The following is a 25,628-nucleotide window of genomic DNA, read 5'->3' as shown; positions in this document are numbered from 1 at the left end:
TTGTTAGCTAAGGAAAGCTGTTTTATTCACAAACAAGACAAAAAAGCATGATGTTTTTCTTTTTCTCTTCTTCCTCCCTTTCCCTTTTGATAGCAGTTATGTGTCAGAACCAGGATTCTTGCCCAGCGTTTCCACTTTAAGGACTGTGTTGTGCCCCTTGAAAGACAAATGACAAAAATAAATGAAACTGGAGACATGTAGGCTTGAAGATGATACCTTCTAGATCAAATGGTGGCACGTTTTAGACGGAGTTTGCAATATCCCTATTTCCAGAGCAGTGAGAAGTGTTTGTGGCTTTTACCCTCATCTCTCATAGGCACATAAATGTCCATTATTTCCATTTACAATGCTTCCTCCCTGCCCGCGCGTGCACACACACACACACACACATATACACATACACACCACACACACATATATATACACATACACACCACACACACACATATATACACATACACACCACACACACATATATATACACATACACACCACACACACATATACACATATACACACAATATACACATACACACCACACACACACATATATACACATACACACCACACACACACATATACACATACACACCACACACACACCATACACACACATATATACACATACACACAGCACACACACACACACACACACACACACACACACACACACATTTACTACAGCCTTTTGCCCTTAGACATTTAGGGCTTTGGTCTCTACTGTCACTGAACTTCAGTTAGATTGTGCTTAACAGTTTTATTTTCACTAAATGAAACTTATTTTTTTTCTCATATTGTTTTCTTTCCCCCAAACTTCTAATTGTATCCACCCTCCACATTTGAGTCTAAATTTAGGCTTTATGTTTGATAGCATAGTGAAGTTGAAAAACACAACAAAGCTTGAAAATCCCCATCTGAATAATGCTTCCTTCAGGCACAGCTGTTCAGATAAAATAAAATCTAGACAACCTAGCAACTAAACCAGACTGTTTCTCTTCTTAAAGGGACAGGCAGTCTTAAACGACATTTTCTGGAGCACAATGTTTCACTTGGTGCAAAAATGTTCACATCCGAAATTTTGTGTGTTTGTTTTGATTTTGATTATAGAGAGGATCCTATTCCACAAGAATTCAACTTGAGCAGTTATTTTCTGGTGGCCACTGAAAATGCCAGAGAGATGGCCCAGTGTTAAGAGTGAGCACTGCCCTTGCAGAGAACTGGGGTTCAAGTCCCAGGGCCCACAGCAGACAGTTTACAACCACCTATATAACTCTAGTTCCAAGAGCATCCTGTGGTGAGATATTGTTTGTGATCTATTAAAGCTTGCCTGGGGATTCAGAAAGCAAAGTCAGTCACAGGCCATGAAGCCAGGCACACACCTTTAATCCCGGCCAGAAGCTAGGAAGTGGTGGTACACACCTTTAGTCCTAGGACTCATGGTTAAGAGACAGATGGATCTCTATCTCTGTGCATCCAAGGCCACCCAGATCTACACAAGAGTGAATCTGTCTAAAGAGAACAATGGCTCACACCTGTAATCCCAACATTAGGGAATTATATGAGACAGAAACAAGGTCTCAGAGAGGGGTTTCCTTCCCCAGCCACACTGAGGAGAGGCAGCAGTTTGAGACTTGGTGAAGAGTTCAGCTTTGCTTTTATGATATTCAGCTTGAAGCTTGAACCCCAATATCAGTCTCTGGGACTTTTATTTTTCATGTTACAGGATCCAACGCCTCTGACCTCTTGAGGCACCTGCCTTCAAGTGCACATGTCCTCCCACCCAACCCCCACATAATTAAAAAAAACTTTAAAAACAGGAAGTGCCTAATGAAATATAAATCATAAAGCCAAATACAAATTCAAAATAAAATTGAAGAATTTCAGGATTAAATGTTTGCTTGGTCTTCTGTAATCATCTAAAAAAAAGAAGACACAGTTGTAACTGATGGCAGAGAGAACTCTTCCAAGGGAGACCTGGATAAGGAGAAAGGTCTTCTAGCACGAATGTATGGTAGACATTTTGTTCTTCCCGGCACGCTCATGATGTAAAAGGGAGTATCAAGTTTCCCTGTAAATATGTGACTTCAGTACTACATTTAAAATATGATTATATTTGTAAAGGTATTATTTACATATCATCTCTCCTGGCAGGTATCCATTTTATAAAGCAAGCGCAAGCAAGAAGACATGGTCATGTGACCTAAAAATTAAACAATAAAAATTCTTTAATATTCTGGACCAATTAGAGTAATAAACAGGACTGGGGAGACAGGCCATTGGGGAAATGGCTTTACCATGCAAGGATGAAGGCCTGAGGTCTTCAACCCAGCTGGGCATGGCGATGGTGCAACTTGTGATCCCAGTGCTGGAGAGGAGAGACAGCCAGATCCCTAGGGCTCGCTGGACAGCCAGTCTTGCCTAGTCCACGGGCCCCAAGACTTTTTCTTCCTAAACTAAGGCAGACAGAGCACTGAGGCCGAGCACATGCGTGCACAGACTTGTGTGCCCCCATACACGCACACATACACACGCAGAACAGCAAAGAAAGTGACTAGGACCCTGAGAAGCTTTCTTGCCTTCACCGTACAATTCTAACACAGGCCATAGATTGCCTTTTTATGATTTGGATCTTAATTGTCCCCAAGGGAGACATCATATGTCGAAGGCTCACTCCCTAGCCAACGTGGCTATTGAGAGGCAGAGGAACTTTAAGGCGTGGGAGAGCTGGCCATGGTAGTGTGCATACCTGGAACCCAGCACTGTGTGCGTGTCGGAGTGGGTGGAGACTGGAGGGACACAGTGGGACTTGCTCCCTGTTACCCTGGTTCCAGTTCAGGAAGACACCCTATCTCAAAGGGATGGTAAGAGACCAGGAAACCCAACACCCTCCTCTGGTCTTGGTGCACACACAGGCACATATGCCGCACACACGTTTTCAAAGAGATGGGACCTAGCTGGGGAAAGTCAGGACCCTGGGAAGGTGGCCTTGCAGGGGATACTGGGGCCCTATGCCTCCTTTCTCTGTACCTCTCAGCCACCATGAGATGAGCAGATGGGTTAACTATAAACCCATGACATTCTGCCCCGTCACATTCCCCCAAACAGTGGGGTCAACCGGTACCGTAACCTTTTAAAAAGTTCATTATCCCAAAAACATACTGTGTCACAGTAATGGGAAACTAATGCATGCACCATGTTTTTCCCTCTTAATTATTCCATTCAATCACTGCTTTGTAAAAAAAAAAAAAAAAGAAAAGAAAAAAAGGAAAGAGTCCGATATTGACAGTTGTTACAGCTGATCACTTTTACAGCAGTAAAATGAAACATCACGGCTCAGATCACTTCTTGAGAGTCTTGTTTGCTTGCAACTGTTAGGTAGCGCTCTTGGTCGGGAGAATGGCAGCCTGACCGGGGCTTGGAACCTTTGTGGTTTACTAAGAAAACACACAGAGGCATGAGGTCAGTGCCAGTGGCCTGGGAGCTCAATGACATCAGGTGGCCAAGTCAAACTTTCAGCCTGGGTGGTGTAGCTCAGAGGTTAGCTCACTGCCGTTACTTCCCCTTCCTCAGACACTGGAGTTCCTGTTGTGGACAGAGAACGAGGTCACCGCTTAGTGAATATTCACGAAGCCAGACGGTCAGCCTAGGACATGGTGAAGCTGGAGGGCTACACACAGAATGGAGCATCTGAGCTGCTCGCTAGGCTGGATTGTGCTTCTAGACTGATTCCTGTAGGGCAGAGAGACATTTGGGGATTATGTATAATCTTTTAGTTCTTTGAAAGGTCCTTCATCAGCTGAGCAAAGCTCTATATTTAAATTTTCATGTCGAAGAGAATAAAGCAAACTAAACTTTTTTAAAAGGCAAGGGTTTCTGCTGTTTGATAAGGTAGCTTTGTGTGTGTGTGTGTGTGTGTGTGTGTGTGTGTGTGTGTGTGTGTGTGTGTGTGTCTGTGTGTGCGTGTGCTGGAAAGGAAGGGAGACTTGAGAAGGATTGAGAGAACCTGTGTTTGGGGCTGGTATGAGGGCTAAGGTTATGTTTTCAGTTTAAATTACTGTGCTTAAGAGATCTAAAAATAAAAATGCCTCTGATCTATAAACCCCACTTGCAGAAGGACAGGTAACTTCTTGGAATGCTGGGGGCTGTTGTTCTTGTAAAATAACAAGCCTTGTTTTCACTTTTGTAAACAAGGTTGGTGCCCCAACTGCATGGGACTGTATCTATACAGGATGGGATGTGCTTGATCACACTTAGGTGGGAGGTGGGAGGGAATTTGTCAGGGTGTATGCTTGCCCCTGATTGGACAAAGGATGGAAGTACACAGCCTGGTGGGTTTTGTCTTTATAGGATCCATTCTCTGAATTCTCCTGGTCATTCTCTGGGTGTCCTGGGTATGGACCTGGCCAGGGTACATCATTCTTGCTAGTATTTAGTAAAGCTGGCTTCAAGTAGTCTTATTCTTGCCTAGTTGGGGTTGGCAATGGTTTTGTAAAAGGTGAATATTTTTACTAGTCTTAAGACCTCAAAAGTTTCCATTTTATATGTCATATTATACGTGCTGGGCATGGTGGTGCACATCTGTAGTTCCAGCTGCTTGGGAGTCTGAAGGAGAAGGAACAGTTGAGCTTAGAAGTTCAAGATCAGCCGGGCGGTGGTGGCACACACCTTTAATCCCAGCACTCAGGAGGCAGAGGCTGGCGGATCGCTGTGAGTTTGAGGCCGGGCTGGACCGACAGCCTCCAAAACAATACAGAGAAACCCTGTCTCATAAAAACCAAAAAAAAAAAAAAAAAAAAAAAAAAAAAGTTCAAGATCAGCCTGGGCAACATAGACTTGATTTAAAAAGAAAGTTGTGTCTTTCTTCGTGTGAATGAGGGTAAAGATGAGTGTCAAGATCTCGAGATGAGGTGTGAGATGGTAATTTAGAGCAGCCCTCCCCGGTGTGCTTGCCATCCACGTGAGTGTCATGTGTGTGCACACCCTTTACTGGAGGTAGTGTCTATTAGAAGTGCAGTCTGAGGGGCTGGGAAGATGGTTCAGTCAATAACACAAAGACCTGAGTTTGATCCCTAGCACCCACATAAAATCCAGACAAAGGCATACTCCTGAGATCCCGGCACACAGAGGGGTCCTTGGAGTTTGTTGACAAGCCATTCTAACAAAATAAAAGAGTTCCAGATTAAATGGGTGATAGTGTCTCAAAAAATAAGGTGAGAGTTACCAAGGCAAACACTTGATGTAAACTTATGGCCTCTACATGCATCTACATATATGTGCATGTGATGTCAACACACAGGTGTATACACAAGAACACACACACACACTGGTTGAAACCTGGCAACCACCTTTCTATGATATATTTTATCAGTTGCTTGAATGATTTATGTATGATCAAATTTTGCATGACATTTTAAAGTTTATAGCTCAATCTTAAGACAAAAGTCGGGAAACACTGTGTTAGTGTCTGCTAAAACTCATCAGGTACTGTGACTCTGATTCATTTCATAAGGAGCCACGAGGCCAAACACTCTCAACAGAACAGACCAAAGTCTAGAGTGCTAAGTAGGGAACACCCAAGCATCCACCTGTGTGGCAGGGTGGAGCCTTCAAGGACAGGTAGCTTGTTTTCCTGGGGCTGTTTACCTGGACCAATAGGAAGAGCAGGCATTGTCTGCTTCTCCCAAAGGCTGCTCTTTTAAAGCAGTGCCCACAGTCATTTCAGTTCTGTCTACTAATGGCCCAAACCCAGAGAGACAGTTTTGTAAATATAGCATGATGTCACTAGTCCATGAGGACAGGTAGGAGATTGGGTCCCATTAAGTTCACAGCTGCTTTAGACTTCCGTTTGTTTGTGTGGTGTCGGGGGTAGGTGGGTGTTGAACCCAGGGCTTTGCACACGCTAGGGCAAGTGTTCTATCACAACCACATTCCTAGCTCTCAGACTGGCTTTTCATTTTTCTTCCTTTTTCTCCTTTCTTTTCCTTTCTTCTTTTCTTCCTTCTTCCCTCGCTTCCTTTTTCTCTTAGAATTACCTATTTAGCAGAGTTGACATTGTTTTAAAGTTCTACACCTATTTGTCTACTCCCTTGTGGACAATTCCCTGGCAGAGAAGACTGAATTCTCTTGGCCCTTGAACTCTTGTCATATTGCTTTACGCTGTTCTTACAAATAAAACAACCATAAACACAGAAGCAGCCCACTCTTAAGTTTACCCACCCTGCTGTCCTCATAAAGGTAGTCCTGGCCAGAACCCAGAAGTAATGGGAGCAGGACCATTAGCAGAAGAGACTCAGCTCACAGCCTTGTCTGTTCCAGCACGCACGCACGCACGCACGCAGGCCCTGACAAGTGAAGAACTTCCGAGGATCCAGAAATCATTGCTTATAAAACAATCCAGATGGTATGACCACAGCAGACAGCCTTCAGGCGTTGGCCTGATCCTACCCAGTTCCGGATGTGCAGACCAGAAGAAACTGTGTATCTGAGTGCTTGCTTGGGTATTTGTAATACTCGTCTCTGAGAAAGACAGACAAATTGAACTGGGGGTGGTTCAGAAGCTGTTTTAGCAGAATTACTATATTTTAAAGATCACAGCAATACCTACCTCTAAAAATTTCTTGCATAGCAGAAATTAGTAAGCTGAAATGCGTTTCTTTCTCGCCACCTGCCTCTTGCCTAATCACAACAGTTCAGCTAGTGGAGGCTTAGTGAAGTCATGAGTAGCTGGGGCTACAGAATTGAACACATACATGACCCTGCCTTCCTATTCTAGTGGGAGGAGACGGACAAGCAAGGAAACGAACTGAGAAGGCTGTTCTACATTCAGGTAGGATCTGAACCATGAAAAGGAGTCACTACTGAGTTTTTGTGGGACGGAATCTCCAGAAATACGTTAGTTTGATCTGAAATGTCCCCTAAAAGCCCACAGGCTGATGCCTTTGTCCCCAGACGCTGGCGATATGTGGCAGTAGAGGAACTTTGGTGTGGGGACATAGCGGAGAGTTGTCTGCTAGGGATGTGTCCTTGAAGACTGAATGCCGGCCCCTGCCTCCCTACCACGCTCTGCTTTGCTTTCTGGCTCCTCAAAGTGAGCCGCCTTGTCCTCAGGTGCGTCCCACCATGATGTTCAACCTTGACCCAGCCCCAGCGCAGCAGACCAGCGAGCAGTGGACCGCTAGCCCGACTGTGAGCCTCGATGTGTCTTCATTCCTTTTAACGTTATTCCAGGTGTTTGGGCATGGTGACAGAAGGCTGAGATAACGATGGAGAGACAGGTGCGGGAGGCCAGGGGATTTATAGCAGGTCTCTTTGCTGGCACTTTCTGTAGTTGTCATTTGCTTTAGGCTGTCAACCAGCTCCCAAATAGACTCAGAGACTTATTAATTATGAATGCTTGGCCTTAGTTTAGGCTTGTCCCTTTTAACTTAATTTAACCTGTTCCTATTCATCAATTTTTTTGCCTCAGGTTTTTTTAAATCTTTCTTTCATTCCCATGTCTCATACTGCTCTGCTTTCTCTGTGTCTGTCTGTCTGTCTGGCCCCTGGTATCTCCCTAGAGTCTCTTTCACTTTCTCCCCTCAAGCCTACTTACTCTCTCTGCCTGGAAACCCTGCCTATACCTCTTCCCTCCTATTGGCTGTTCAGTTTTTTATTAGACCAATCAGGTGCCTTAGGCAGGCAAGGTAAAACAGCAATAGTTCTTTACATAACTAAACAAATAGAACACATCTTTATATAGGTAAATATTCTGCAACATAAACACAACACATCTTTACATAAACAAATACAACACATCTTTGCATAAACAAGTATTCTGCAACAACTTTCTGTGTTGAATAAGAAATTCCAGAAAGTTAAGTTCAACTTAAGCCAAGCATAACTGAATGGAAGGTTTGATCCATACCAAATACACTGAGAAGTAAACCAGAGCTTAGATTCTGGAAATCAGGCTTAGTGTCAAAGACAGCATCCTGTCACATACATCCTGAGGACACAGGTATGAGCCGCATCTTTGGAGGCTGTATAGATGTCACTGGTCAAAGCGTTTACTTTGGAATAGAAGACGTTCATCTGAACTTCATTAAGTACTGAAAACCAATCAAAAGCTCCAGGCACCGAGAACATAGCAGACCAAATGGCTCTTGCTTGCTGAGGTTTTATACCAGTGGAGGAAACACGCAGTCAGAAGAAATGAAGCGTGGTTGATGGTGAGGCTCGAGCAAGGAAACGGATTTTTGGGAACTGGAGGGCATCTAGTTAGGCCTCACAAAGATGGTGCGTTTGTGTAAGGGCATTTGAAAAGGGAGAAGTAATACACTGCTTAGGGTACAGGCGGGCAATGGTCCTGAGGCGGTCCTGTGTCTAGTGGGGTTGAAGGACACTGAGGGAGATAGAAGTTGTTAATGGATAGGCTTATAGGTTACAAGGTCAGGGTGCTAGAAAGATGTGTATGGAGAAGGGTGGGCCACTAGAACCTTGTAGCTAGGAAACATTCTGGCTTTAGTGATGAGTATAAAGTCAAAGTAGAGAGATGTTTTATACAAAGTTTTCTAAATGGACATGACTGGACTGCAGGGGAACAGAGGTGAACATCTTCATGCCTTGGAAAACAAAAAACGGCATTACGTATGTTTTTAATTCTTCTGGAGAAGAAATCAGCAGAAGTAAATCTGAAAGGAAACAAACCAGCCAACCCTAGCCTATCCTACTTTTCCTCACCATAATAAAGTACTTTCTCTCAAGCCCAGTCTCTTCCAGCCCTGGGCTACAGCCTGAGACCTTCCTTCAGACTGCCCCGTGTGCCAGTCAGGATCTTCTCGGTCTGAGTAACTGAGCACCTGACCCCAAAGCCTTAAGCAAAAAGCCTTTTACTATGTCACCTGAGGAGCAGTCCGGAGCTGTTACACAGGGCCATTCAGTAACATTTGGGTTCTAGGGAACCCTTTCTTCCAGCTTTTCTCTCCTGACTGGAAGATGCCAAGGACAGGAGGAATAAGGAAAAGACCTCTTACGGCTGACAGGGAGACAACCTTCTCTTGACGTGTCCCACTCCTGTGCCTCTGACCAGGTCCTGCAGCCAGCCCCTCAGCCGGCCCCTCAGCCAGCCCCGTCGAAAAAGGCACAGAGCACAGTTTAGGTCAGTGAATCACGAAGGATGGTCTGTGGCACCCTCGGGAGGGTCTCCCCCAAAATCCTCAAAGGGAATCTGAGGCCAGAGCTACTTCCGTTATGACACCCCGACATCTGCCTTTCTCACTTTGTCTGAGAACACAATGGGGTGTTCCAGATGCTACCAGAAATAGCGTCACAGACGGCGTGTAGAAACAACTTGAAAATCTGTATCCCTCCTACCGTCTTTGCATGGAAAGATGCATGCAGATTTTAAATACCATTACAATGGAAAACAATAAAGATTTTCATTAAAACCTGCTATCCATGTTGACATTGATGTTTAATTTTTTTGTGTTTCCCATTTCCATAGGATGGTATTTATCCACAGATGTGACCCCCACAAAGGAGAGCTTGGGGACACCTTGGTACTGTGTGAAGCACGTCCTGAACGCCTCTCATTCTTTCAGACAGGTTGGACTGACTGATGTGGCTAAGCCACGAGTGAATGTTCCATTACAGCGCTGGAATGAAATGGTAAAGATGAAGCCTTAATTGCTGTTTCAAAGAACAAATTCGTATTAAGGTATTTCCTTGAGATAGAAAAGAGAGTGACGTCCTGGAGGACAGCGGAACTTTCAAAATGCACCTTGGGTGACGGGCACAAGCACACCCCATTAATGGTCTTACTTAGGGATCAAGATAAACATTGTCGCTAATTTGTTTCTCACTAGCTTCAGTCCTGCGTCCCAAAGTATCGTTAAAACAATGGGTCCTTCAGCACTCGGGAGGCAGAGGCAGCCGGATCTCTGTGAGTTCGAGGCTAGTCTGGTCTACAGAGCGAGTTCCAGGACAGCCTCCAAAACAATAGAGAGACCCTGTCTCGAAAAACCGAAAACAACAACAAACAACAAAACGGGTCCTTGCTGTTTCTGACTGCATCCATCTGTATTCAGCATCTAGTCCATCTCCGTTATATTCATGCTTATTTCTGCACCTTCGCCTCCCATCTAGAGTGAGGGGATGTGCAGCCCTCATTTCTCTCTCCTTTGGTGGCGGTGGCATTCATACTTGTCTTCTTTTTATGCGGTTTCAGTCTCAAGACTGCTCTCAGCAGCCACTTAAAAGCCCCAGACCCGTTTTTCTCCTCCTCAGTAAACCCCTGACCAGACCCCCCCCCCCCCCCACCTCACCCTTTATCGTGATCTCTCCGTCTAAGCTCTCCCTTTCCTCGGGGAATTTTAGGCAGACTTCATAGGGAGGGGCAGACAGATTTGGCCCTGTGCTGTTTATGTGTTTTCTTTGCACTCACCGCGTGGGCCCAGGAAGTTTTTTTTTGTCTCCGATTTACAGTTCACAAGTGCCATTTCTTAGTTTTCCCCCATTGCAGCTGTCCCCGCCTTAGGCCCGCTTCTTCGCCCTAATTGTATGTACCCTGTTTTACTCAGATGACCCAGGCTTAGCCTCGAGCTCGCAATGCAGTCGAGGATGACCTTGAACTTCAGTTCTGCCGGATCAGAGACCCGCATCCTTAGGCGCCTGTGGTGTGCGGTCCTGAGGACCGAACCCAGGGCTCCACCGTCACTGTCCTGGCCCTAGCTTTACACGGATTTTTGTTCCGCACTCCAGAGGCCACTACACCTCCCTTTCTTCAGGACCTGACCTAATTTTGGGTGCCCGTCGGTGTCGCTGCCCCCGGCTCTCCTGGGAGCCCCACTTTTGCTGCTACAGGAGCCTTGGGGTGCAGGGGGCCTCGGAGGCCGGGGCTCTAGAGCGGCTGGGACCCTCCCCCTGCCCCCGGGGAGAGCTGGGGGCAGGGAGCAGCGGCCGGGTGAACCCGGGGGGTAACAGGTGCGGTGGCCGCAGCTGCGAGCCGCGAGCCGTTTGCTCGGGGGCGAGGGGGGAGGTCCGAGCTCCGGTCCTCTCCCGGCCAATGCGGGCCGCGGTTGTACGTCGCCTGGCAACCGGCGGAGCCAATGGGCGGCGCCAGCGCGGGGCGGGGTGGGATGGGCGTCCGCCGCGGGAGGCGGCGAGAGGCGGGCCTGGCGGGCCGGAGGCTGCGCGGAGCTGCGGGCGGGCGGACGGGCGAGCGGGCGGGCGGGGATCCGCTGCGTGCCGCCGCGGGTGCGGGCCCGCGGGCTGCGGGGGGCGCGAGCCGCTCCCGGTGCGGTGACGGCGAGCGGCGGGATTGTGACGCGCAGCCGGGGAGGCCACCGGGCTGGCCGCGGGCGCAAGGCACCGGGGCAGGCTCTGGGCGGGCTCGGCGCGGCCGTTGCGGCGGTTGGAGAGCGTTGCTGCCCGCCGCCTGCAGCGGGAGGTGCGAGGTAGGTTGCCGGGGGTGGGGGGCCCCGCGCCCCCGCGGGAGGGATGGGGCGCGGGCGGGGATCCCCTCGGCGCGCGGGCTCGGCGATGTCTCAGAGGCGGCCGTGGTCCCCAGCTGCTGCAGGGGAAGGTGCTTGCCAGTGGTCCAACCCCACGTTTTCAGGGGAAGCACTTACATCAGCGCCCCGGGAAGGTAGGCTTGCTTGGGGCATTATTTGGCCTCGGATTTCCCAGTGCAGTTGCAGAACTACAGTGAACGGCGAGCTCAGGTCAGCATGTGTTTTCTCCCTAGTGCAGATCGCCGGGTTATGCAAGTCACCTGGGCCCAGGAAATAGAACTTGCCAAGAAATTCCTCATCAGCACCAGTAGAGGAATCTTAGCTTTAACGCCTCCCCCCGCCCCCCGTCCCCCCAGTTCAGGCTCCTTAGTCCAAGTACCAGACTGATGATGACTGGGATTTCTGTCTAGAGTCTAGACTGCATGGGAGGTGGGGGGGTGGGTACCCAGTTCCCATACCCAATGGGTGAGAGCCTCCTGGATTTGGAATTTGCTTCCCATTCAGATTAGAGTCCCAAGCCTGGAATTAGATGAGCATAGTCCTCCCACAGAGCCCTCGAGGTGCTGGAAGAAAACCCTCCTAGCCCAGGATTTGATCTTGAACTGGGAAGGCCTGTATATGTGACACATTTACGAAGCTGGATGAACTTTGAAAAGATCTGGATTAGAAACATGCTGTCATGAAATTTAGAACCGACACAGATTTGTAAAATTTGGGTCTAGTAAAAATTCATCCATCCAGGCTCCTCACTCCCCAGGAGCTCGGCGGCCCAGGGAGCATACAGTGCTCTTTCAAACTAAACGAGTAGGAAAAGCCGGGATCTCACTTGACACTTTGTCCCGCCTGGTGTGCATACGAGTTCCTGCACAAAAATGGTTCTCTGAGAGGATTAGGGATGGATAGAGTTCAAGCCAGGGTGACTAGCGGGGCCTCTCCAGCTTAGTCATTTCACACCCTTCGGTCCCCTCATTCCCCATCTGTACAGTGAAGATAATAAGGTCCAGGGATTAAGTAACCGAGGGAAGCAGCTTGAAGATGAGTGGGTTATTCTAGATGCAATGTGGAAACTCTCCCCATAACACAGTGAGCCTTGTGACACGACCGATTAAGTGCTTAGCATCCTGGACTTGCTGAGGCGGGCAGTCACGAAATGGGAAGTTAGCTGTTTTTTGGTTTTTTTGTTTTTGTTTTTGTTTTTTTTACCCAGAGGCCTCAAACCCAGCCCAGTCAAATTATATACCTGGACTCTCAAAACTGGACAAACCGGCTCTTTGGCCCAAACTGCCTAGGATACAGATTTTTGTGAACGTGTCCTATTTAATATTCAGCTCCGGAGATCGAAAGACTAGAAAACACCTTGCCACAGTGACTTGAATTCATTTCTTGTTTAAATTGGAACAGTAAGCCTAGTGCGGCTGCTAATGCCTTTTATCCCAGCTTTCCAGGAGCTGAGGCAGGAGGATAGCTTGAGTTTAGGAGTGGGACAACATACTGATTCTATTTAAAAACAAACAACACCCCTTCCTTCTTGTCCTCACCCATTCCTTGGGGAACCAGACCCAGGGGCAAGGGTTCTGCTGCTGAGCTAGGGTCACATGCTCCTTTATTTTGAAGCTGGGTTGCGTCTCCCTCAGCCTCCCAGGTAGTTGGGGTTGTAGCCTGTGCCACGGCCCAGCTTCAAAAGCGACTTTTAGTGATAGCTCCTATGTCTTTTACAGTAGCTGTGAACACAACTTGTTGACATAGCCGTGGGTTCACAACAAGAGGCCTTGTGAGTCTGTTCTGTGCTGTGGGTAATTATGGTTAGCCAGTAATGAGCATACATCTTATCTTAGGACTTATGGGATAAGACAATAGAGAAATATGTCATCCATCTCGATATTAGTAACAGACAGACCTAGACTCACACCATCTGATGCTGGTCCAGGATCTTGTATAGTGTATGAGCAGATTTGTTATATGTTGCCCTAAATGTTTTGTACTTAGGGAGTTTTATGTGTGGAGAAGGGGGAGAAGGCAAGCGTGGGCGGGCTTTAGAAAGGAAGGCATTTCAGCGTGTCCTGGCAGGCACTACCAAGCACCTGGTGCCGTCTGCACAGCAAAACAGGTGCGTGTTCCAGGTGGCTGGCGACTGACTGAGTGGCTGAGGGGCTGCAGGTGGCTGCTGGAGCTGCATTTGTGATGAGTCGAGCGAGCAGTGTGGTGAACCTTGGCCAGAAGGCAGTAAGGAATATCTAAACCGTTTTATTGGGGGTTAGGTTGCTTCTGACACAGTAGAGTATGGCCACCCAAGTCAGTAATTTTCCTAGTCCATGGGGCTGTAGACTCAGACGGTTCAGTAATGCCTGAAAGTGGGTGCTTTTCAGTGGACATGTAATTGGGGCCCACAGAACCCTTAAGAAGCAGCATTGGTTCCTTGCAAGCAGGTCTGTGGCAAGCTTTCTCGTCAGCCAGGCTTCACAATAACATGGAAACTTGTTAGGGAAGCTTGGGCTTTAGCTTAGGCTTGTCTCAACTAGCTCTTAAAACTTAAATAATTCTTATTTTTATTAATCTATGTTCTACCATGACTTTTACCTCCATTCTGTGTCTAACTCATTCTGCATCTGGCTGGCGTCTCGGGCCTGCGTTCCTGCCTGTGACTTCCCCCTCTGCCTGGCAATCCCACCTGTCCTCTCCTGCCTAGCTGTTGGCCCTTCAACTTCTTATCACACCAGTCACAGCAACACATCTTCACCCCGTGTACAGATACTCCACCACACCAGTCTTGGTGAATTGTCTTCTGTGGCCAGGACTGGGTGGTAGAGCTCCAGGGGTGAAAGATGCTGGCGCCAGTGAACAGTAGTCACAGGGCAGGGCGGGACCTGCGGGGTGGGCAGCCCACACACGTCACAGGAAGCAGTGTGGGAGTCAGAGAGGAGAGTGCATCGATCACAGGCTCTCAGTGGAAGCCAAGCAGAATTGTCCTGTGACAGCTCCGAGCTCTCCTTCAGTGAGATGCCCCTCACCACACTGCTGGTCCTCTGTGTCATGGAGGAGAAGGCAGGGCAGTACTGTGACCTACTCCATAAGTGTGTCCTGGTAATACCCACAAAGGGCTGCTAGGTAATCCCTTTCTCAGAACAACTAAAGCAAAAACCTAAATGTGACTCAACACAAACTCCTAAGTTTACTTAAAATGTGAAATTTGGGTGAGGTTTTTTTGAATTTTGTTTTGTTTTTTGGTTGTTGTTTTTTTTGTAACTCGGTTGTGTAGTTCTCATGGGTGAACTTTGTGGATGATCATATCATTTCACAATGTCAAAGTCTGTTTGTGTCTGCCCTTGATTTTACTCCATTGAACACTCTGTAGGCATCAGTGTGTTCTGCCCTGATGTTGTCTCTACACGTCTACCCAAACCCAGTTTCATTAACCTTACCCCTCTGTTCTAAGAAAACTTTGTCTAGTACCAAAGAGAGCCTTGTACTTGAGAATGTGATCTTTCTGCCCAATTTCTGGCATATTTATCTTCAGTCCTTGTTTCCACCAAGCAGTCATCATGACCATTCTTTCTTGAAAATGTTTTTTAAATAAAAGTATGTGTACTTGTATAATGAAAATTGGGTCTTAGTATGGTGCTACATGCCTTTAATCCTATTACTCAGGAGACAGAGGCAGGTGGGGTCTTTGTGAACTTGGGCTAGCCTGGTCTACATAGTGAGCTCCAAGAAAGCCAGGGCTACATAGAAAAGCCCTGTTTCAAACAAACTGAAAACAAATTGGGATTAAAAAGCAGAAACAAACAAAAAAGTACTTTAGGATTTTCTGATTTTAGTTCCTGGAATACAGTCAGCACTAAAAAGTTTTTTTTTGTGTGTGTGTCAGGTTGCTAAAATAACTTACTTAGAAATGTTAAGTTTGGAGGAAATCTGCAAAATGTTGCTCTGAAAGAATTCCAGTCCTGTAATATTCTCGTGGTTGGCAGATGATCAGAATCCTGAGGGTACCAGCTAGTGACAGAATGTAGGGTGCTCTGGGTTATGGATTTGGTTGTCTGCCTCTAGAAGATAGCGCCTTCAGGGTTCTACTTCACAGACTGTCTCTCTATGTGGGTTCTAGAATGATAATGTGATGTCTCATCTAAGAAATGGTCAGCAAGTAGCCGTATTATTGTGAGGAAGAGACGGGCTCAGGGAACCTCCACCATTCTCCCAGAATGCCTGCTCAGTTAGTGGGCCAGGATCCCAGAGTCCTAGAAATTGTACCTAGTTTGTTTTCTCCCTTCCAGGCTTATCGCTGGCTGTAGATAAAGTATTTCTTAGTTTCTTCCATCAATAGAGTAGGGTTGTACCCACTCGCTGCTTTCCTATGGCTACCTGAGGAGTAAGCACGTGTGGATGCGTGGATGCTGGGCTTGTCATCTTCTCCATTAGCTAGCATTACTTAAACAGATGGAACACGCGCTGTTTATTCTCATGCCAAGGATTTTTTGCCAGTCTCTGGATAGCTTCATAGATCCCTGAAACTGTAGCTAGAGCTCCTGGTCTTTATACTTTTCAGGGAAGATGTAAAACAGTTGAATCCCAGAACCCTTGGCTAATTGTACCCCGTGGCCTTAAGGACTGGAAAGAATTTCAGATTTTTTTTAATGTGCTGAGCAGTGTGCATTTCTAAAGTTTATAAAGGACTTGAGCTATGAAGAATGAACGTTTGTATTCCTTGGTTCACCACACATTGTGCGTGTGTGTCTATGTGGGTCACATGGCGTGGGTGCGTGCGTGCTCAGCGTGCTTGTGCGGAAGGTCGGAGGCCAACCTCAGATGTGGGTCGTTGGGCGCCTCTGCCTTTCGTTTGAGACAGGGTCTGTTGCTGACCTGGGACTGTGCCGCTGTCGATGGAAAGAACTAGAGAGAGATGCCTTACTTCATTTCGGTATTTGTCTACAGCTATACCCTGGAGGAAGAAGGACCACAACGCTCTAAGATGCTCACACACCCTGCCCCGCTCTTAACTCAGAATGTCGAGTAGATGATGGGAATTGTCTGAGCCTGTGTCAGCATTAGAAAACAACGTGGCTAATGATAGGTCACATGCGGCCACCCATGTCAGCATTAGAAAATAACATGGCGAATGATAGGTCACATGCCACCACCCCTGGATTTGCCTGACTTTGCTACCGACTTTCCCATGGTTCCTGGAATCCACAGTCAGTTCCTCAGGCTCGTGAGACAAACTCTCATCACACATTCTTTTGCTAATTTGTTTTATTTATTTTCATGATAAAGTCCATCAAATACAAAGGGGTGCTTTGACAATAACCTCTATGTAACTGCAGACCCCTCCGTCCCTTTTTCATAAGGCAAAGATCACTGAATCCTATATCCTTCCTGTGCCTTACAGATTTATCCCATTTGTTTTCCGTGTGTGTAAATAAAAACCAAGTGTTACATGCCCCGTCTCTTGGAAGATCTTTTAGTGGTGTGTGCATTATAATTCATCTGTTGTGTGTCACTAGGTTTCCGATAGCTGCACAACAGCCTGTCTTGGGGTAGGTCCCACTTGTCCCTTCTGCTGTTGGAGGGTGAGTGCTTGGGTCACAGCCTGAGCTGTGTGAGGTACCTCCTGGAGTACATGTGTGCTGCACAGTCTGTCATACTGCAGCAACAGTCAAGGGTGTGCGAGGATGTCGCATGTGACATCAGTGTGGGGACTGCGACTGCATGCATGCAGGGCCCTGCATCCCACGGGAGAAAGAAAGCAGCTTTCTGACGCCACCTTTGACTAGGAGCATCACTAAAATTGTGTCGTCACGTGGAATCTTTTGTCATAATTTGTGTCCCCACATGATTTTATTCAGCCTTTGCCCATTGGGAGATAAGATTAGAGTTCTGTGTTTGGAGGGTTCATAGAGGAGATTGCTGTCATGCAGTGCAGGGCCAGATGGCCGAGAGAGTGGCCGTGTGGACCAGGGCTGGAGTCCTGTGAGGCTCTCTGCTCCTCATTAGCCCTGTGACCCTGGATGCATTACCTAACCCAGCGGCCCTAATTGTCGTACGCTTGGAAAGGGTGAGTGCTGCATACAGAGAAGGGATGGGGTGGGGTGGACTTGGAAATATGTGTGAGGCCTATAGACCCGTGTCCTGTGTTCTGGCTGCACTTTAATAACCATAAACTCAACATGAAGGCAAATCAATAAGGATAATAGCATTTTTTTTTAAACTTTGGCCCTTCTGGTCTGTGGTGCTCTTTCCTTTATGAAGAATTCATGCTGGTGTAAGTGCTGCGTGCCCACTGGTTACATCACTAGAGCTCTTCTGAAGAATTTGCATCTGGGGAGCATGCCTATAGTACTGTTCCATATAGGTGAAATAATTTAGATTTAAATTTGTAAAACTGAGAGGTTGAATTTAGTGTATTTTTGTACTTGCAGTTAGCAATTAAAAGCTGTAGTCTCCTCTAGAGTGAAATTATAAAGGTATTACTCATATTTTAAATAATGGAATTTTGTTTTTAAGATTAGTGACATAACTGAGTCTTCAAGTTCTATGACTGAATTTAGAAGATTACTAATGTTTGAAGATTTAGTTTTAACAATTTTATTTTCGTATTCAACAATCTGGTAACTCAGCTTGGTGGTATTTTAGCAGAAATGTTAGTGAACTATCTAAAATTCATTGCAGTATTTAGAAGGCCAGCTGGCACTGTGGTACTGTGTTCCTGGGTAATGGAAAGCTGTTCTTTTCTGACACTTGATGGTGTTTGTTGTGGAATTCTGATGAGGTAGTCATTGTGCCTTCTCAAGCTTGAATTGCAAGTCAACTTGGAAAGAACACTTAGAGAATGCATCGTGTAAAGAGTCCCTGACCATGAAGGTGGGGTTGCTGCCATATTCCTTTTCCCTTTGTAGATGAGGACAGGCTTAGGTGAGCAGGAGGGAGAGATGGGCGTTAGATCGCTTGTGCTTCTCAAGCATCTGCATCTTCCCATTGCCGCTTTCTTTGGTACGCATTTGCCCGTGTGGGCACACTGACTTGTCACGAGTTGGTCACTGGAGTTCTCAGTGATTACTGTTGATCATTTATGGTTGCATGTAGCTGAAGAAGGTGATGATGGCCGGGCGGTGGTGGCGCATGCCTTTAATCCCAGCACTCGGGAGGCAGAGGCAGGCGGATCTCTGTGAGTTTGAGGCCAGTCTGGTTTACAGAGCAAGTTCCAGGACAGGCTCTAAAACAATACAGAGAAACCCTGCCTCAAAAATAAAAAAAAAACAAAAACAAAAACAAAAAACAAAAAAACCCCAAAAAACAACAACAAAAAACTTGCATTACCTACTAGTTTGCCAACTTAACAGAGCAAACATGCATTATCTCTTATATCAGGAATCTGGGTGCAGCTTAGCTGAATGCCTCTGGCTCAGGCTCTCATCAAGGGTCATCATCTAGATACTGGCCATGACTCAGGCCAAATCTGCCTCCGACTTGGTTCTGGCTCTTGGCAGGCCTGGTGTCCTTTTGGCCACAGATGTCAGTTCCTTATCACAGAGGCTCTCAGGGCTGCTCACAGCAGAATGGCCTGCTTGGTCCAGAAAGAACCTGACGGTGCAGGAAAGGCTCACACGGAACCACACATCAACAGCCTGATTTTCAAAGTGAGATCACACCATGCCGCTTGTCCTGCAGAAGCTGCTCACTAGGTCTAGCCCTTAGCTAGGTGCAGAATGACCCAAGGCTATCCCACCCAGCAAGAACGGGCTAAGGGACTCGTAGAGCATGTCTACACCAAAGCTCTGCAGATTGTTGGTGTGTTGAGAACCTGAATCTTCAGAAAGGGTAACAAACTTCTCTGGCAGGAAAGATGGGTATGTTTAATCAGAACTCAAGTGTTTATGTGTAATGTCTTAGTGTTGATGTGCAGAGACAGTTCACAGGCTAGCCTGGATTTGAGACTAAGTTCTGCAGGAGAGGTGTGTTCTCAGTGAAGTGACTTAAAATTGATGAGAGGAACTCACTCTTTCTGACTTGTCAGCATTGTAGGTGGCCCCACGCTGTTTTAAAGGTGGTGGTAGACCGCCAGGAGCCCAGAGTGTTGAAAGCACACATAGCTCAGGCATCCGGTTGAGCTCTCCGATCCCCAGTTCCAGCGTTGGACATGGGAGACCTAAGCAGGAACTGAGTCTGGCATAAAGCATGATGCGTTTGGAAAATGTGTCTTTCTGGAAAGCATTGCTTTTGGGGTGGGTGAAGCAGGCACAGTGGGCACACAGCGGCCGGGCTGAGGCCTCAGGTCCCTGTATAGAGCTGTGCTGAGCTCTGCTCTAGGCCTGGACTTGGCGCGAAGACAGAACAACATTAAGTGTGGACGTCTCACTGCCTCCTGGTTTTCTGTCCGGTTCCACCCTAGAAACTACTGCTAGATCAGCTTAAGCTTCGCATAATTACTCCTCCCAGAGGACGGCAAACCTTGGCGCCCAGAACCAATTGCCTCAAAAGTGGTAATGTAACCTTTCTACTGACGTTATTGCTATTTTCTGAAATTAATATAGTTTTTGCTTATGGAGACTATTGATCAGAATCTGTGTTGGGAATACCCCCCATAGGAGAGTTCATTAGATGGCTGTGTACATGCAGCCTGGAAAGAGTGAGTAAAATGGCATCTCTCTGACGTGAAAAGAGAAAGATTTTTACTTTAAGCAGTTCTGGGGACGAACCCAGGGCCTCCCATTCTAGGCAAATGCTCTTTGAATGAACTGTGTTCCAGCCTGAGAATGTTCTCACGGGCTATAACGTAGATTTTGTTCCCTCTAAATCTTAGATGGATGAAATGGACTTGGGTGCCATTTAAGTTCTTGATATTTCAGCCGTAAAATGTGCACATGGACCGGAGCTGTCTTGGAGTCTGGACAGCTCTCCTACCAGTGACGCGTGTACACTGAAAGAAGTTAGAGAACGCCAGGGCCAGATTACTTGACCCAAATTGTTCTTACGAACCCTTCCCTGTTGTGAAGTGTCAGTGACGCTGCAGGTGCAGCCAAGCTGCCGTGGTGTGATGTCATGGGTTGTCGCAGTCTCGTATAACTGATGGGTGATTGTGGTGAATCTGCAGTGCGAACCCATGTTTGCTGCTGGTGCCTCCGCATGCAGTGGGTTTGTGATAGTGTGAGCCTTGTGCTTCATGGAGATGCTGCTCTTGGTTTTCTGGTGTACATTGCCCTTTTTTCTTGAGAACAGCTGGAAGAGCCACTTCTCCAAGTTCTCATGGTGTATAATTTGGTCCTTCCTTAGATTGTGTATGTTTGTGTGTGCATGCGGGGGGGAGAGAAAGAGAGGGAGGAAGGGAGGGAGGAAGCAGCTAAGCTCGGGCACAGAGGCCTTTAGTTTTAAGGAGCAGGTGAGTGACCTCACTCTGACACAGTGTTTGTGAATGAGGAGAGCCACACAGCTCTTTTCTCTTTCTGTTCTCTTTCCAAGAGCAGGCGTCTTAGAAAAACTGGTGTTCTGTTCTTGCATCTCCCCAGCCCTGGGATCACAGTGGATTAGATCACTGTAGGTGTCTATGCAGACAGCTGGTTACAGTGGATTAGGTGTCTATTTGGACAGCCTATTACAGTGGGTTATGTCACTGTAGGTGTCTATGTGGACAGCCTGTTACAGTGGGTTACATCACTGTAGGTGTCTATGTGGACAGCCTATTACAGTGGATCACGTCACTGTAGGTGTCTATGTGGACAGCCTGTTACAGTGGGCTACATCACTGTAGGTGTCTATGTGGGCAGCCTATTACAGTGGATCACCTCACTGTAGGTGTCTATGCGGACAGCCTATTGCAGTGGATCACGTCACTGTAGGTGTCTATGCAGACATCAGTTCCGTGTCTTCCGAGTCAGTGTCCTCTTTCCTTGAGAGCAATGTGTTTCTGCCTGTCTTGGAATCCTGTCACTTACACTAGCAGAGCTGTGTCTAGGAGATGAGTGTGAAGGCTGCTCTTGGTTGTCATGGCCACTCGCAGACATGAGTGCACATCAGACAGGATTGCCTAACCCTGAAGACCCACTCTGATTGGGCAGCTGCATCCCATAGGCTGGCGTTGCAGACTGAAGGGGAAAGCCTGTTGGTGTGGCTGTCACAGTCTCATAATCCCCACCCCCACCCCGCCTCTGCCCCCCCCCACCACCACCAGTGATGTGAGTCCCAAAAAATCCTCCTCCCCCCTTGTTTATCTCTGATAGTTGGTCATGGCAATGAGGAATATGGACACAGTGAACTCAATCTAATTTTTCATCCCTTGTGCCAAGCTGCGTGGTAAATTCTCCATGCATTGCCTCGTTTAAGGACACTAAAGTACATGTCACCATTATGAGACATGACCAGTGAAACCCAGGGCTCAGAGAGGTGAAGTCGTCTACCCAAAGCCAAGCTGCCACAGACACATGGTTTGTTTGCTCTTGTTCTGTGTTTGCTTAGAGCCCTGAAGGCCCGGAGTGAAAAGTTAATGTGTTTTTCTTACTTGGTGAAGACTGGTCCTTCTTACTTTTCTTTTCATAGTGCTGGAATCATCCACCAACGATAAAGTAGTTCCAGACACCTTCTTTAGCATATCACACAAGTAGAGCAAGATGCCAGTGCTAGACGCCATGGCGTGCGGATTTCCTCAATGATTCTGCTCTGGGGGGTGGTGATGCTCTGTGATCTAGGAGTGCCCGGCTTCCTCTTTACCACAGGTTCTCTCTCCAGGACACATGTCCGCTTCTTCAGATGTTGTTTCTGTGATTGAACTGTGGTGTGGCACTGATCTGACCTGTGCTGTTGCAGGAACCTTGTCACCGTCACAGTCTGTCCTGCCGACTCCTGTAGTCTGCCCAGTGTAATAAAAATGGTGCTTCTTAAAGCACAGAGGAGCCCTCCTGCCTCAGACCCCTCAGCAGCTTCCCACACACTCAGCAATCCAGCTTGCTGCCTCCTGCCTTGCTCACTGTGCCCCAGGCATGCTGTCCTTCTGATTTTTTTCTTACTTGCCAAGCTCAATTCTGTTTGAAGTCCTTCTGCTTTCTGTTTGCCTTACCTGGGCTACACTGGCCCCCTGTCGTGTTGAGACTGACTCCACAGCATGTAAGTCTATATTGAAGTGTCCTTCTCTAGTGTCTGCTGTGACCAGTACCTCAGACAATCAGCTTAGAAGGAGGGGAGATGGATTTGGGTTCAGAGTTTCGGAGGTTTCCATCCATGGCCGGCTGGTTCTGGTCCCGCTGTTGAGTTTCGGAGATTTCCATCCATGGCCGGCTGGTTCTAGTGCCACTGTCACAGGCCTGCGGTGTGGCCTAACATTCAGTGGGAAGCCTGCAGTAGAAAACACTAGCTCACCTTGTCCTAGACGGAAGAGGGCGGGGCAATGCACAGGCAGCCCCAAGGACTTTCACCCTGTGACTGATTCCTCTAGGCTCCCCCCTGGTCTCCAGTACCTCCCAATAGTGCTGCTAGCTGGGGAGCTAGCCTGTAACTGGGAAGCCTCTAAGGGACATTCGTGTTCAAACCAGAGCTGGTCCCTCCCTGTGTAATGTTCCCCGACTGATCTAGATATTCCCCACCCCAACACTTGATGGTGGCAAGACTTTCTTTGTAGTTCTAATCTCTCCATGTTACGTTTGCTTCTGTAGTGTGTCCTGCTCACCTTTCCCAGAATGTGAACTCTAGAGAACTTAGCTTCCCTTGTGCCTAGAAAGTGTGCTTGCAGCATAGTGGTAGTGGGAACTCAAGTCACACTTAGTGAGGGCAAGCTTTGACTAGCCTTCACTAAATCATGCCATGTTTTCTATCCATGTTAAATATTCAGCAAAGAGTGAATGCTCATGAGTCTATATCATGGTATGTTATAATATGCTGTTGTATGCTGTGGTATACTATGATATGATAGAATTGATTTGGCGTGTTAAATGTTGAGTTATAGCATATAGTCAAGAGCGTAGACTTTACACGTACAACTTAATGAATTGTATGTGTACTCACATAATTGAGTCTCAGATCAAGATGTTTCTAGAACCCCAGAAGGCTACAATATACTCCCTTCACTCCCTCTTCCCATGGGATAAACTGCATAATGTTACTTTTAATTAGCTTCTAACACGTAAAAGCTGGAAGATTTCATACAGGAGTGCAGGATTCCAGCATCTCTGAAACTTGAAAGCCGTCAGCATAGGGACTGTCATCTCTTCAGGGTACTGTGGCTGAGAAGCAGCTGTCCAAAGTGTCACACGTGTCCTGCCATTTGCCCACGCTCTTCACCGTCTGCCTTCGCCCGACGGCGAAATCTGTTGCCAGTTGCCGTTTGAGTGTTTCCCTTGTGGTAGAACCACGGCTCATCTGTTAAAAGGTGGCAGCCTGGATAAAAGCAAAAGTTACATCTAAATGTAGTCTCCTTTTCTCATTGTATTCCTAGACTGATATTCCTTAGCCCTTTTACTTCTCCAGTTTTGTTTAAACCTGTTCCGTGTCCTATTGCATGAGTCCACTTTCCCTGAGCATGTCCTGCGTGTCCCTGCCTTGATTTTCCATATTATGAAGAGCACTCTGTAGACCAATCTTTGTGCACGTTATCTTCTTAGGATAAACTTGGGAGTAGCGTTTTCAGATCCACGTTGCCAGCTTTGCTCCTGCAGTGTGAGATGCTGTTGCCTACAGGGCCACACATAGGAATGTTTCCTCCCCGCTCTGTGCGACTAGGCCTTAGCATGTAAGAGATGCGCTGATAGAATTGGGAGAAACAAGGCATGGGATAATGACCTAGAAGGGTTCATCTTCTCATCCACATAAGTAAGAGTTGTTGTTGGACATTATTATTATCATCCCTATTATGGTTATCAATCCCTGTTTGAGTGCTGTACCTGAGAGTCAAATCAGGTACCATGGGTCTTGGGAAACCTCTAACTGTAATACAAATATGTATAGTTTGTAACACACACACACACAGCCTATGTCTTTGTGTTCTACTTTTCATTTTTATTGATGTAATTAAACATCTGGATCAAAATCAACTTAAGGGAGGAAGGGTCTCTCTGGTTTATAATTCCAGGTTATGGTCTATCATGTGGCAGGTCCCAGAGGTAGAGCCTTGGACGGCTGCTCACAGAGGTGGGAGCCTCGGATGGCCGCTCACTGTGTCTATTGTTAGGGCAGCGAGGAGTAAGACGTAGACTGGGCTTCCTTGCTGTTTTGACTCAGCCGGCTGTCTTCACTCTTACATAGTTGGGGGCCCAGCCCATGAGATGGTACTGCCCACATCCTGGGTGTGTCCCTCCGCCTCGGCTAATAATGAAAATGCCCCATAGGCATGTTCACATACCAACCCCATCTGGGTAATTCCTTATGGAGATTCCTTCCCCAGGTGATCCTAGGTTGTGTCTGTTGACAGGTAAAGCCAAACAGCACACTGTGCACCTGGTATTTCTCTGCAGAGCCCTTCTGTTGTAAAGGCCACGTAAATGGCTGCAGAGACGAGGTGGCTCAGTGGTTAAGAGCACTTGCTGCTGTCCCTCATCTGACCTCTGTGGGCACCGGCACACACAAGGTTCACATACTTGCATTCAAGACATTTATAAGCATAGAAGTGGAGTAAAACTGAAAGGAACACACACACACACACACACACACACACACACACACACACACACACACACGATGTTTTACTTCATCCGATGCCTCTGTCCCTTGCTTTCTAAGGAGATGCTCACGTAGCGTGACAGAAGCTGTTGTACATGCTTCAGCCCTGAACCACCTCCTCAGGTATCCTGGCTCTGGAGACTGCTATGGGAGATTGGATGACTGTTACAGATCCAAGTCTGTGTACAGGTAACAGAGTCTAAACAGCAGACACCATCAAAGAGGGGTTGTTGAGAACAATATAAACTGGTTACCACAGACACAGGAGACATGGTGACAGCTGTCCATGGTTAGCACATACTCAGTTTTCATTTTCTGTAAAGTTATAAAAAGCTAAGCTAGGCTGTGAGTGGACAGTAGAGTGTTTATCACCACTTTTGAGGGAAAGTTTATGCATTTGTAATACATTTATTGACTCCTTCAGTCTAACTCCTTTAATCGCATCAGCTGATTGTCATAGGCAAGTGTTTTTCCTATTTTTATAAGTCCAATAGTGGAAGTTAAGGTGTG

General features: G+C 47.1%; 2 protein-coding genes across 5 annotated transcripts in view; one reads left to right on the top strand and one right to left on the bottom strand.

Moving 5' to 3' along the window:
• Positions 1-9,432: 9,432 nt before the first annotated feature.
• Positions 9,433-15,027, bottom strand: LOC121142256 (vegetative cell wall protein gp1-like). The gene is made up of 3 exons (XM_040751521.1): positions 14,940-15,027; positions 10,421-11,601; positions 9,433-9,632 (listed from the first exon to the last, which is right to left on the bottom strand). Exons 1-2 carry the CDS (start codon positions 15,025-15,027, stop codon positions 10,877-10,879), a joined length of 813 nt encoding a protein of 270 aa, XP_040607455.1. The 3' UTR covers positions 9,433-9,632; positions 10,421-10,876.
• The window catches only part of LOC101842643 (SSX family member 2 interacting protein), a 36,212-nt gene continuing 21,877 nt past the window's right edge, over positions 11,294-25,628 (top strand). For 2 of the 4 annotated variants that reach the window (XM_040751635.1, XM_040751633.1), the window contains exons 1-2: positions 11,294-11,432; positions 25,179-25,307. In XM_040751635.1, the coding sequence (XP_040607569.1) occupies positions 25,265-25,307 (43 nt within the window). In that variant the 5' untranslated portion in view covers positions 11,294-11,432; positions 25,179-25,264. Of the gene's footprint in view, positions 11,433-19,892; positions 19,961-25,178; positions 25,308-25,628 lie in introns of those variants that run through there. The other 2 variants (XM_040751634.1, XM_040751636.1) reach the window with 2 other exon arrangements.

Source organism: Mesocricetus auratus, unplaced genomic scaffold, assembly GCF_017639785.1.
Source record: "Mesocricetus auratus isolate SY011 unplaced genomic scaffold, BCM_Maur_2.0 Super-Scaffold_100009, whole genome shotgun sequence".
NCBI classification, from domain to species: Eukaryota; Metazoa; Chordata; class Mammalia; order Rodentia; family Cricetidae; genus Mesocricetus; species Mesocricetus auratus.
The sequence above is the reverse complement of the archived record's forward strand: the minus strand, read 5'-3'. Positions and strand labels throughout refer to the sequence as shown.

Excerpts from the sequence above, each read along its gene's own strand:
- LOC121142256 (XM_040751521.1), bottom strand. The coding sequence starts at position 15,027 with ATGACTGCTTGGTGGAAACAAGGACTGAAGATAAATATGCCAGAAATT. Across the intron at positions 11,602-14,939 it reads CAAGTACAAGGCTCTCTTTG|TGCTTCCCCTGAAAACGTGG; the intron begins GTACTAGACAAA and ends CGCTGATGTAAG.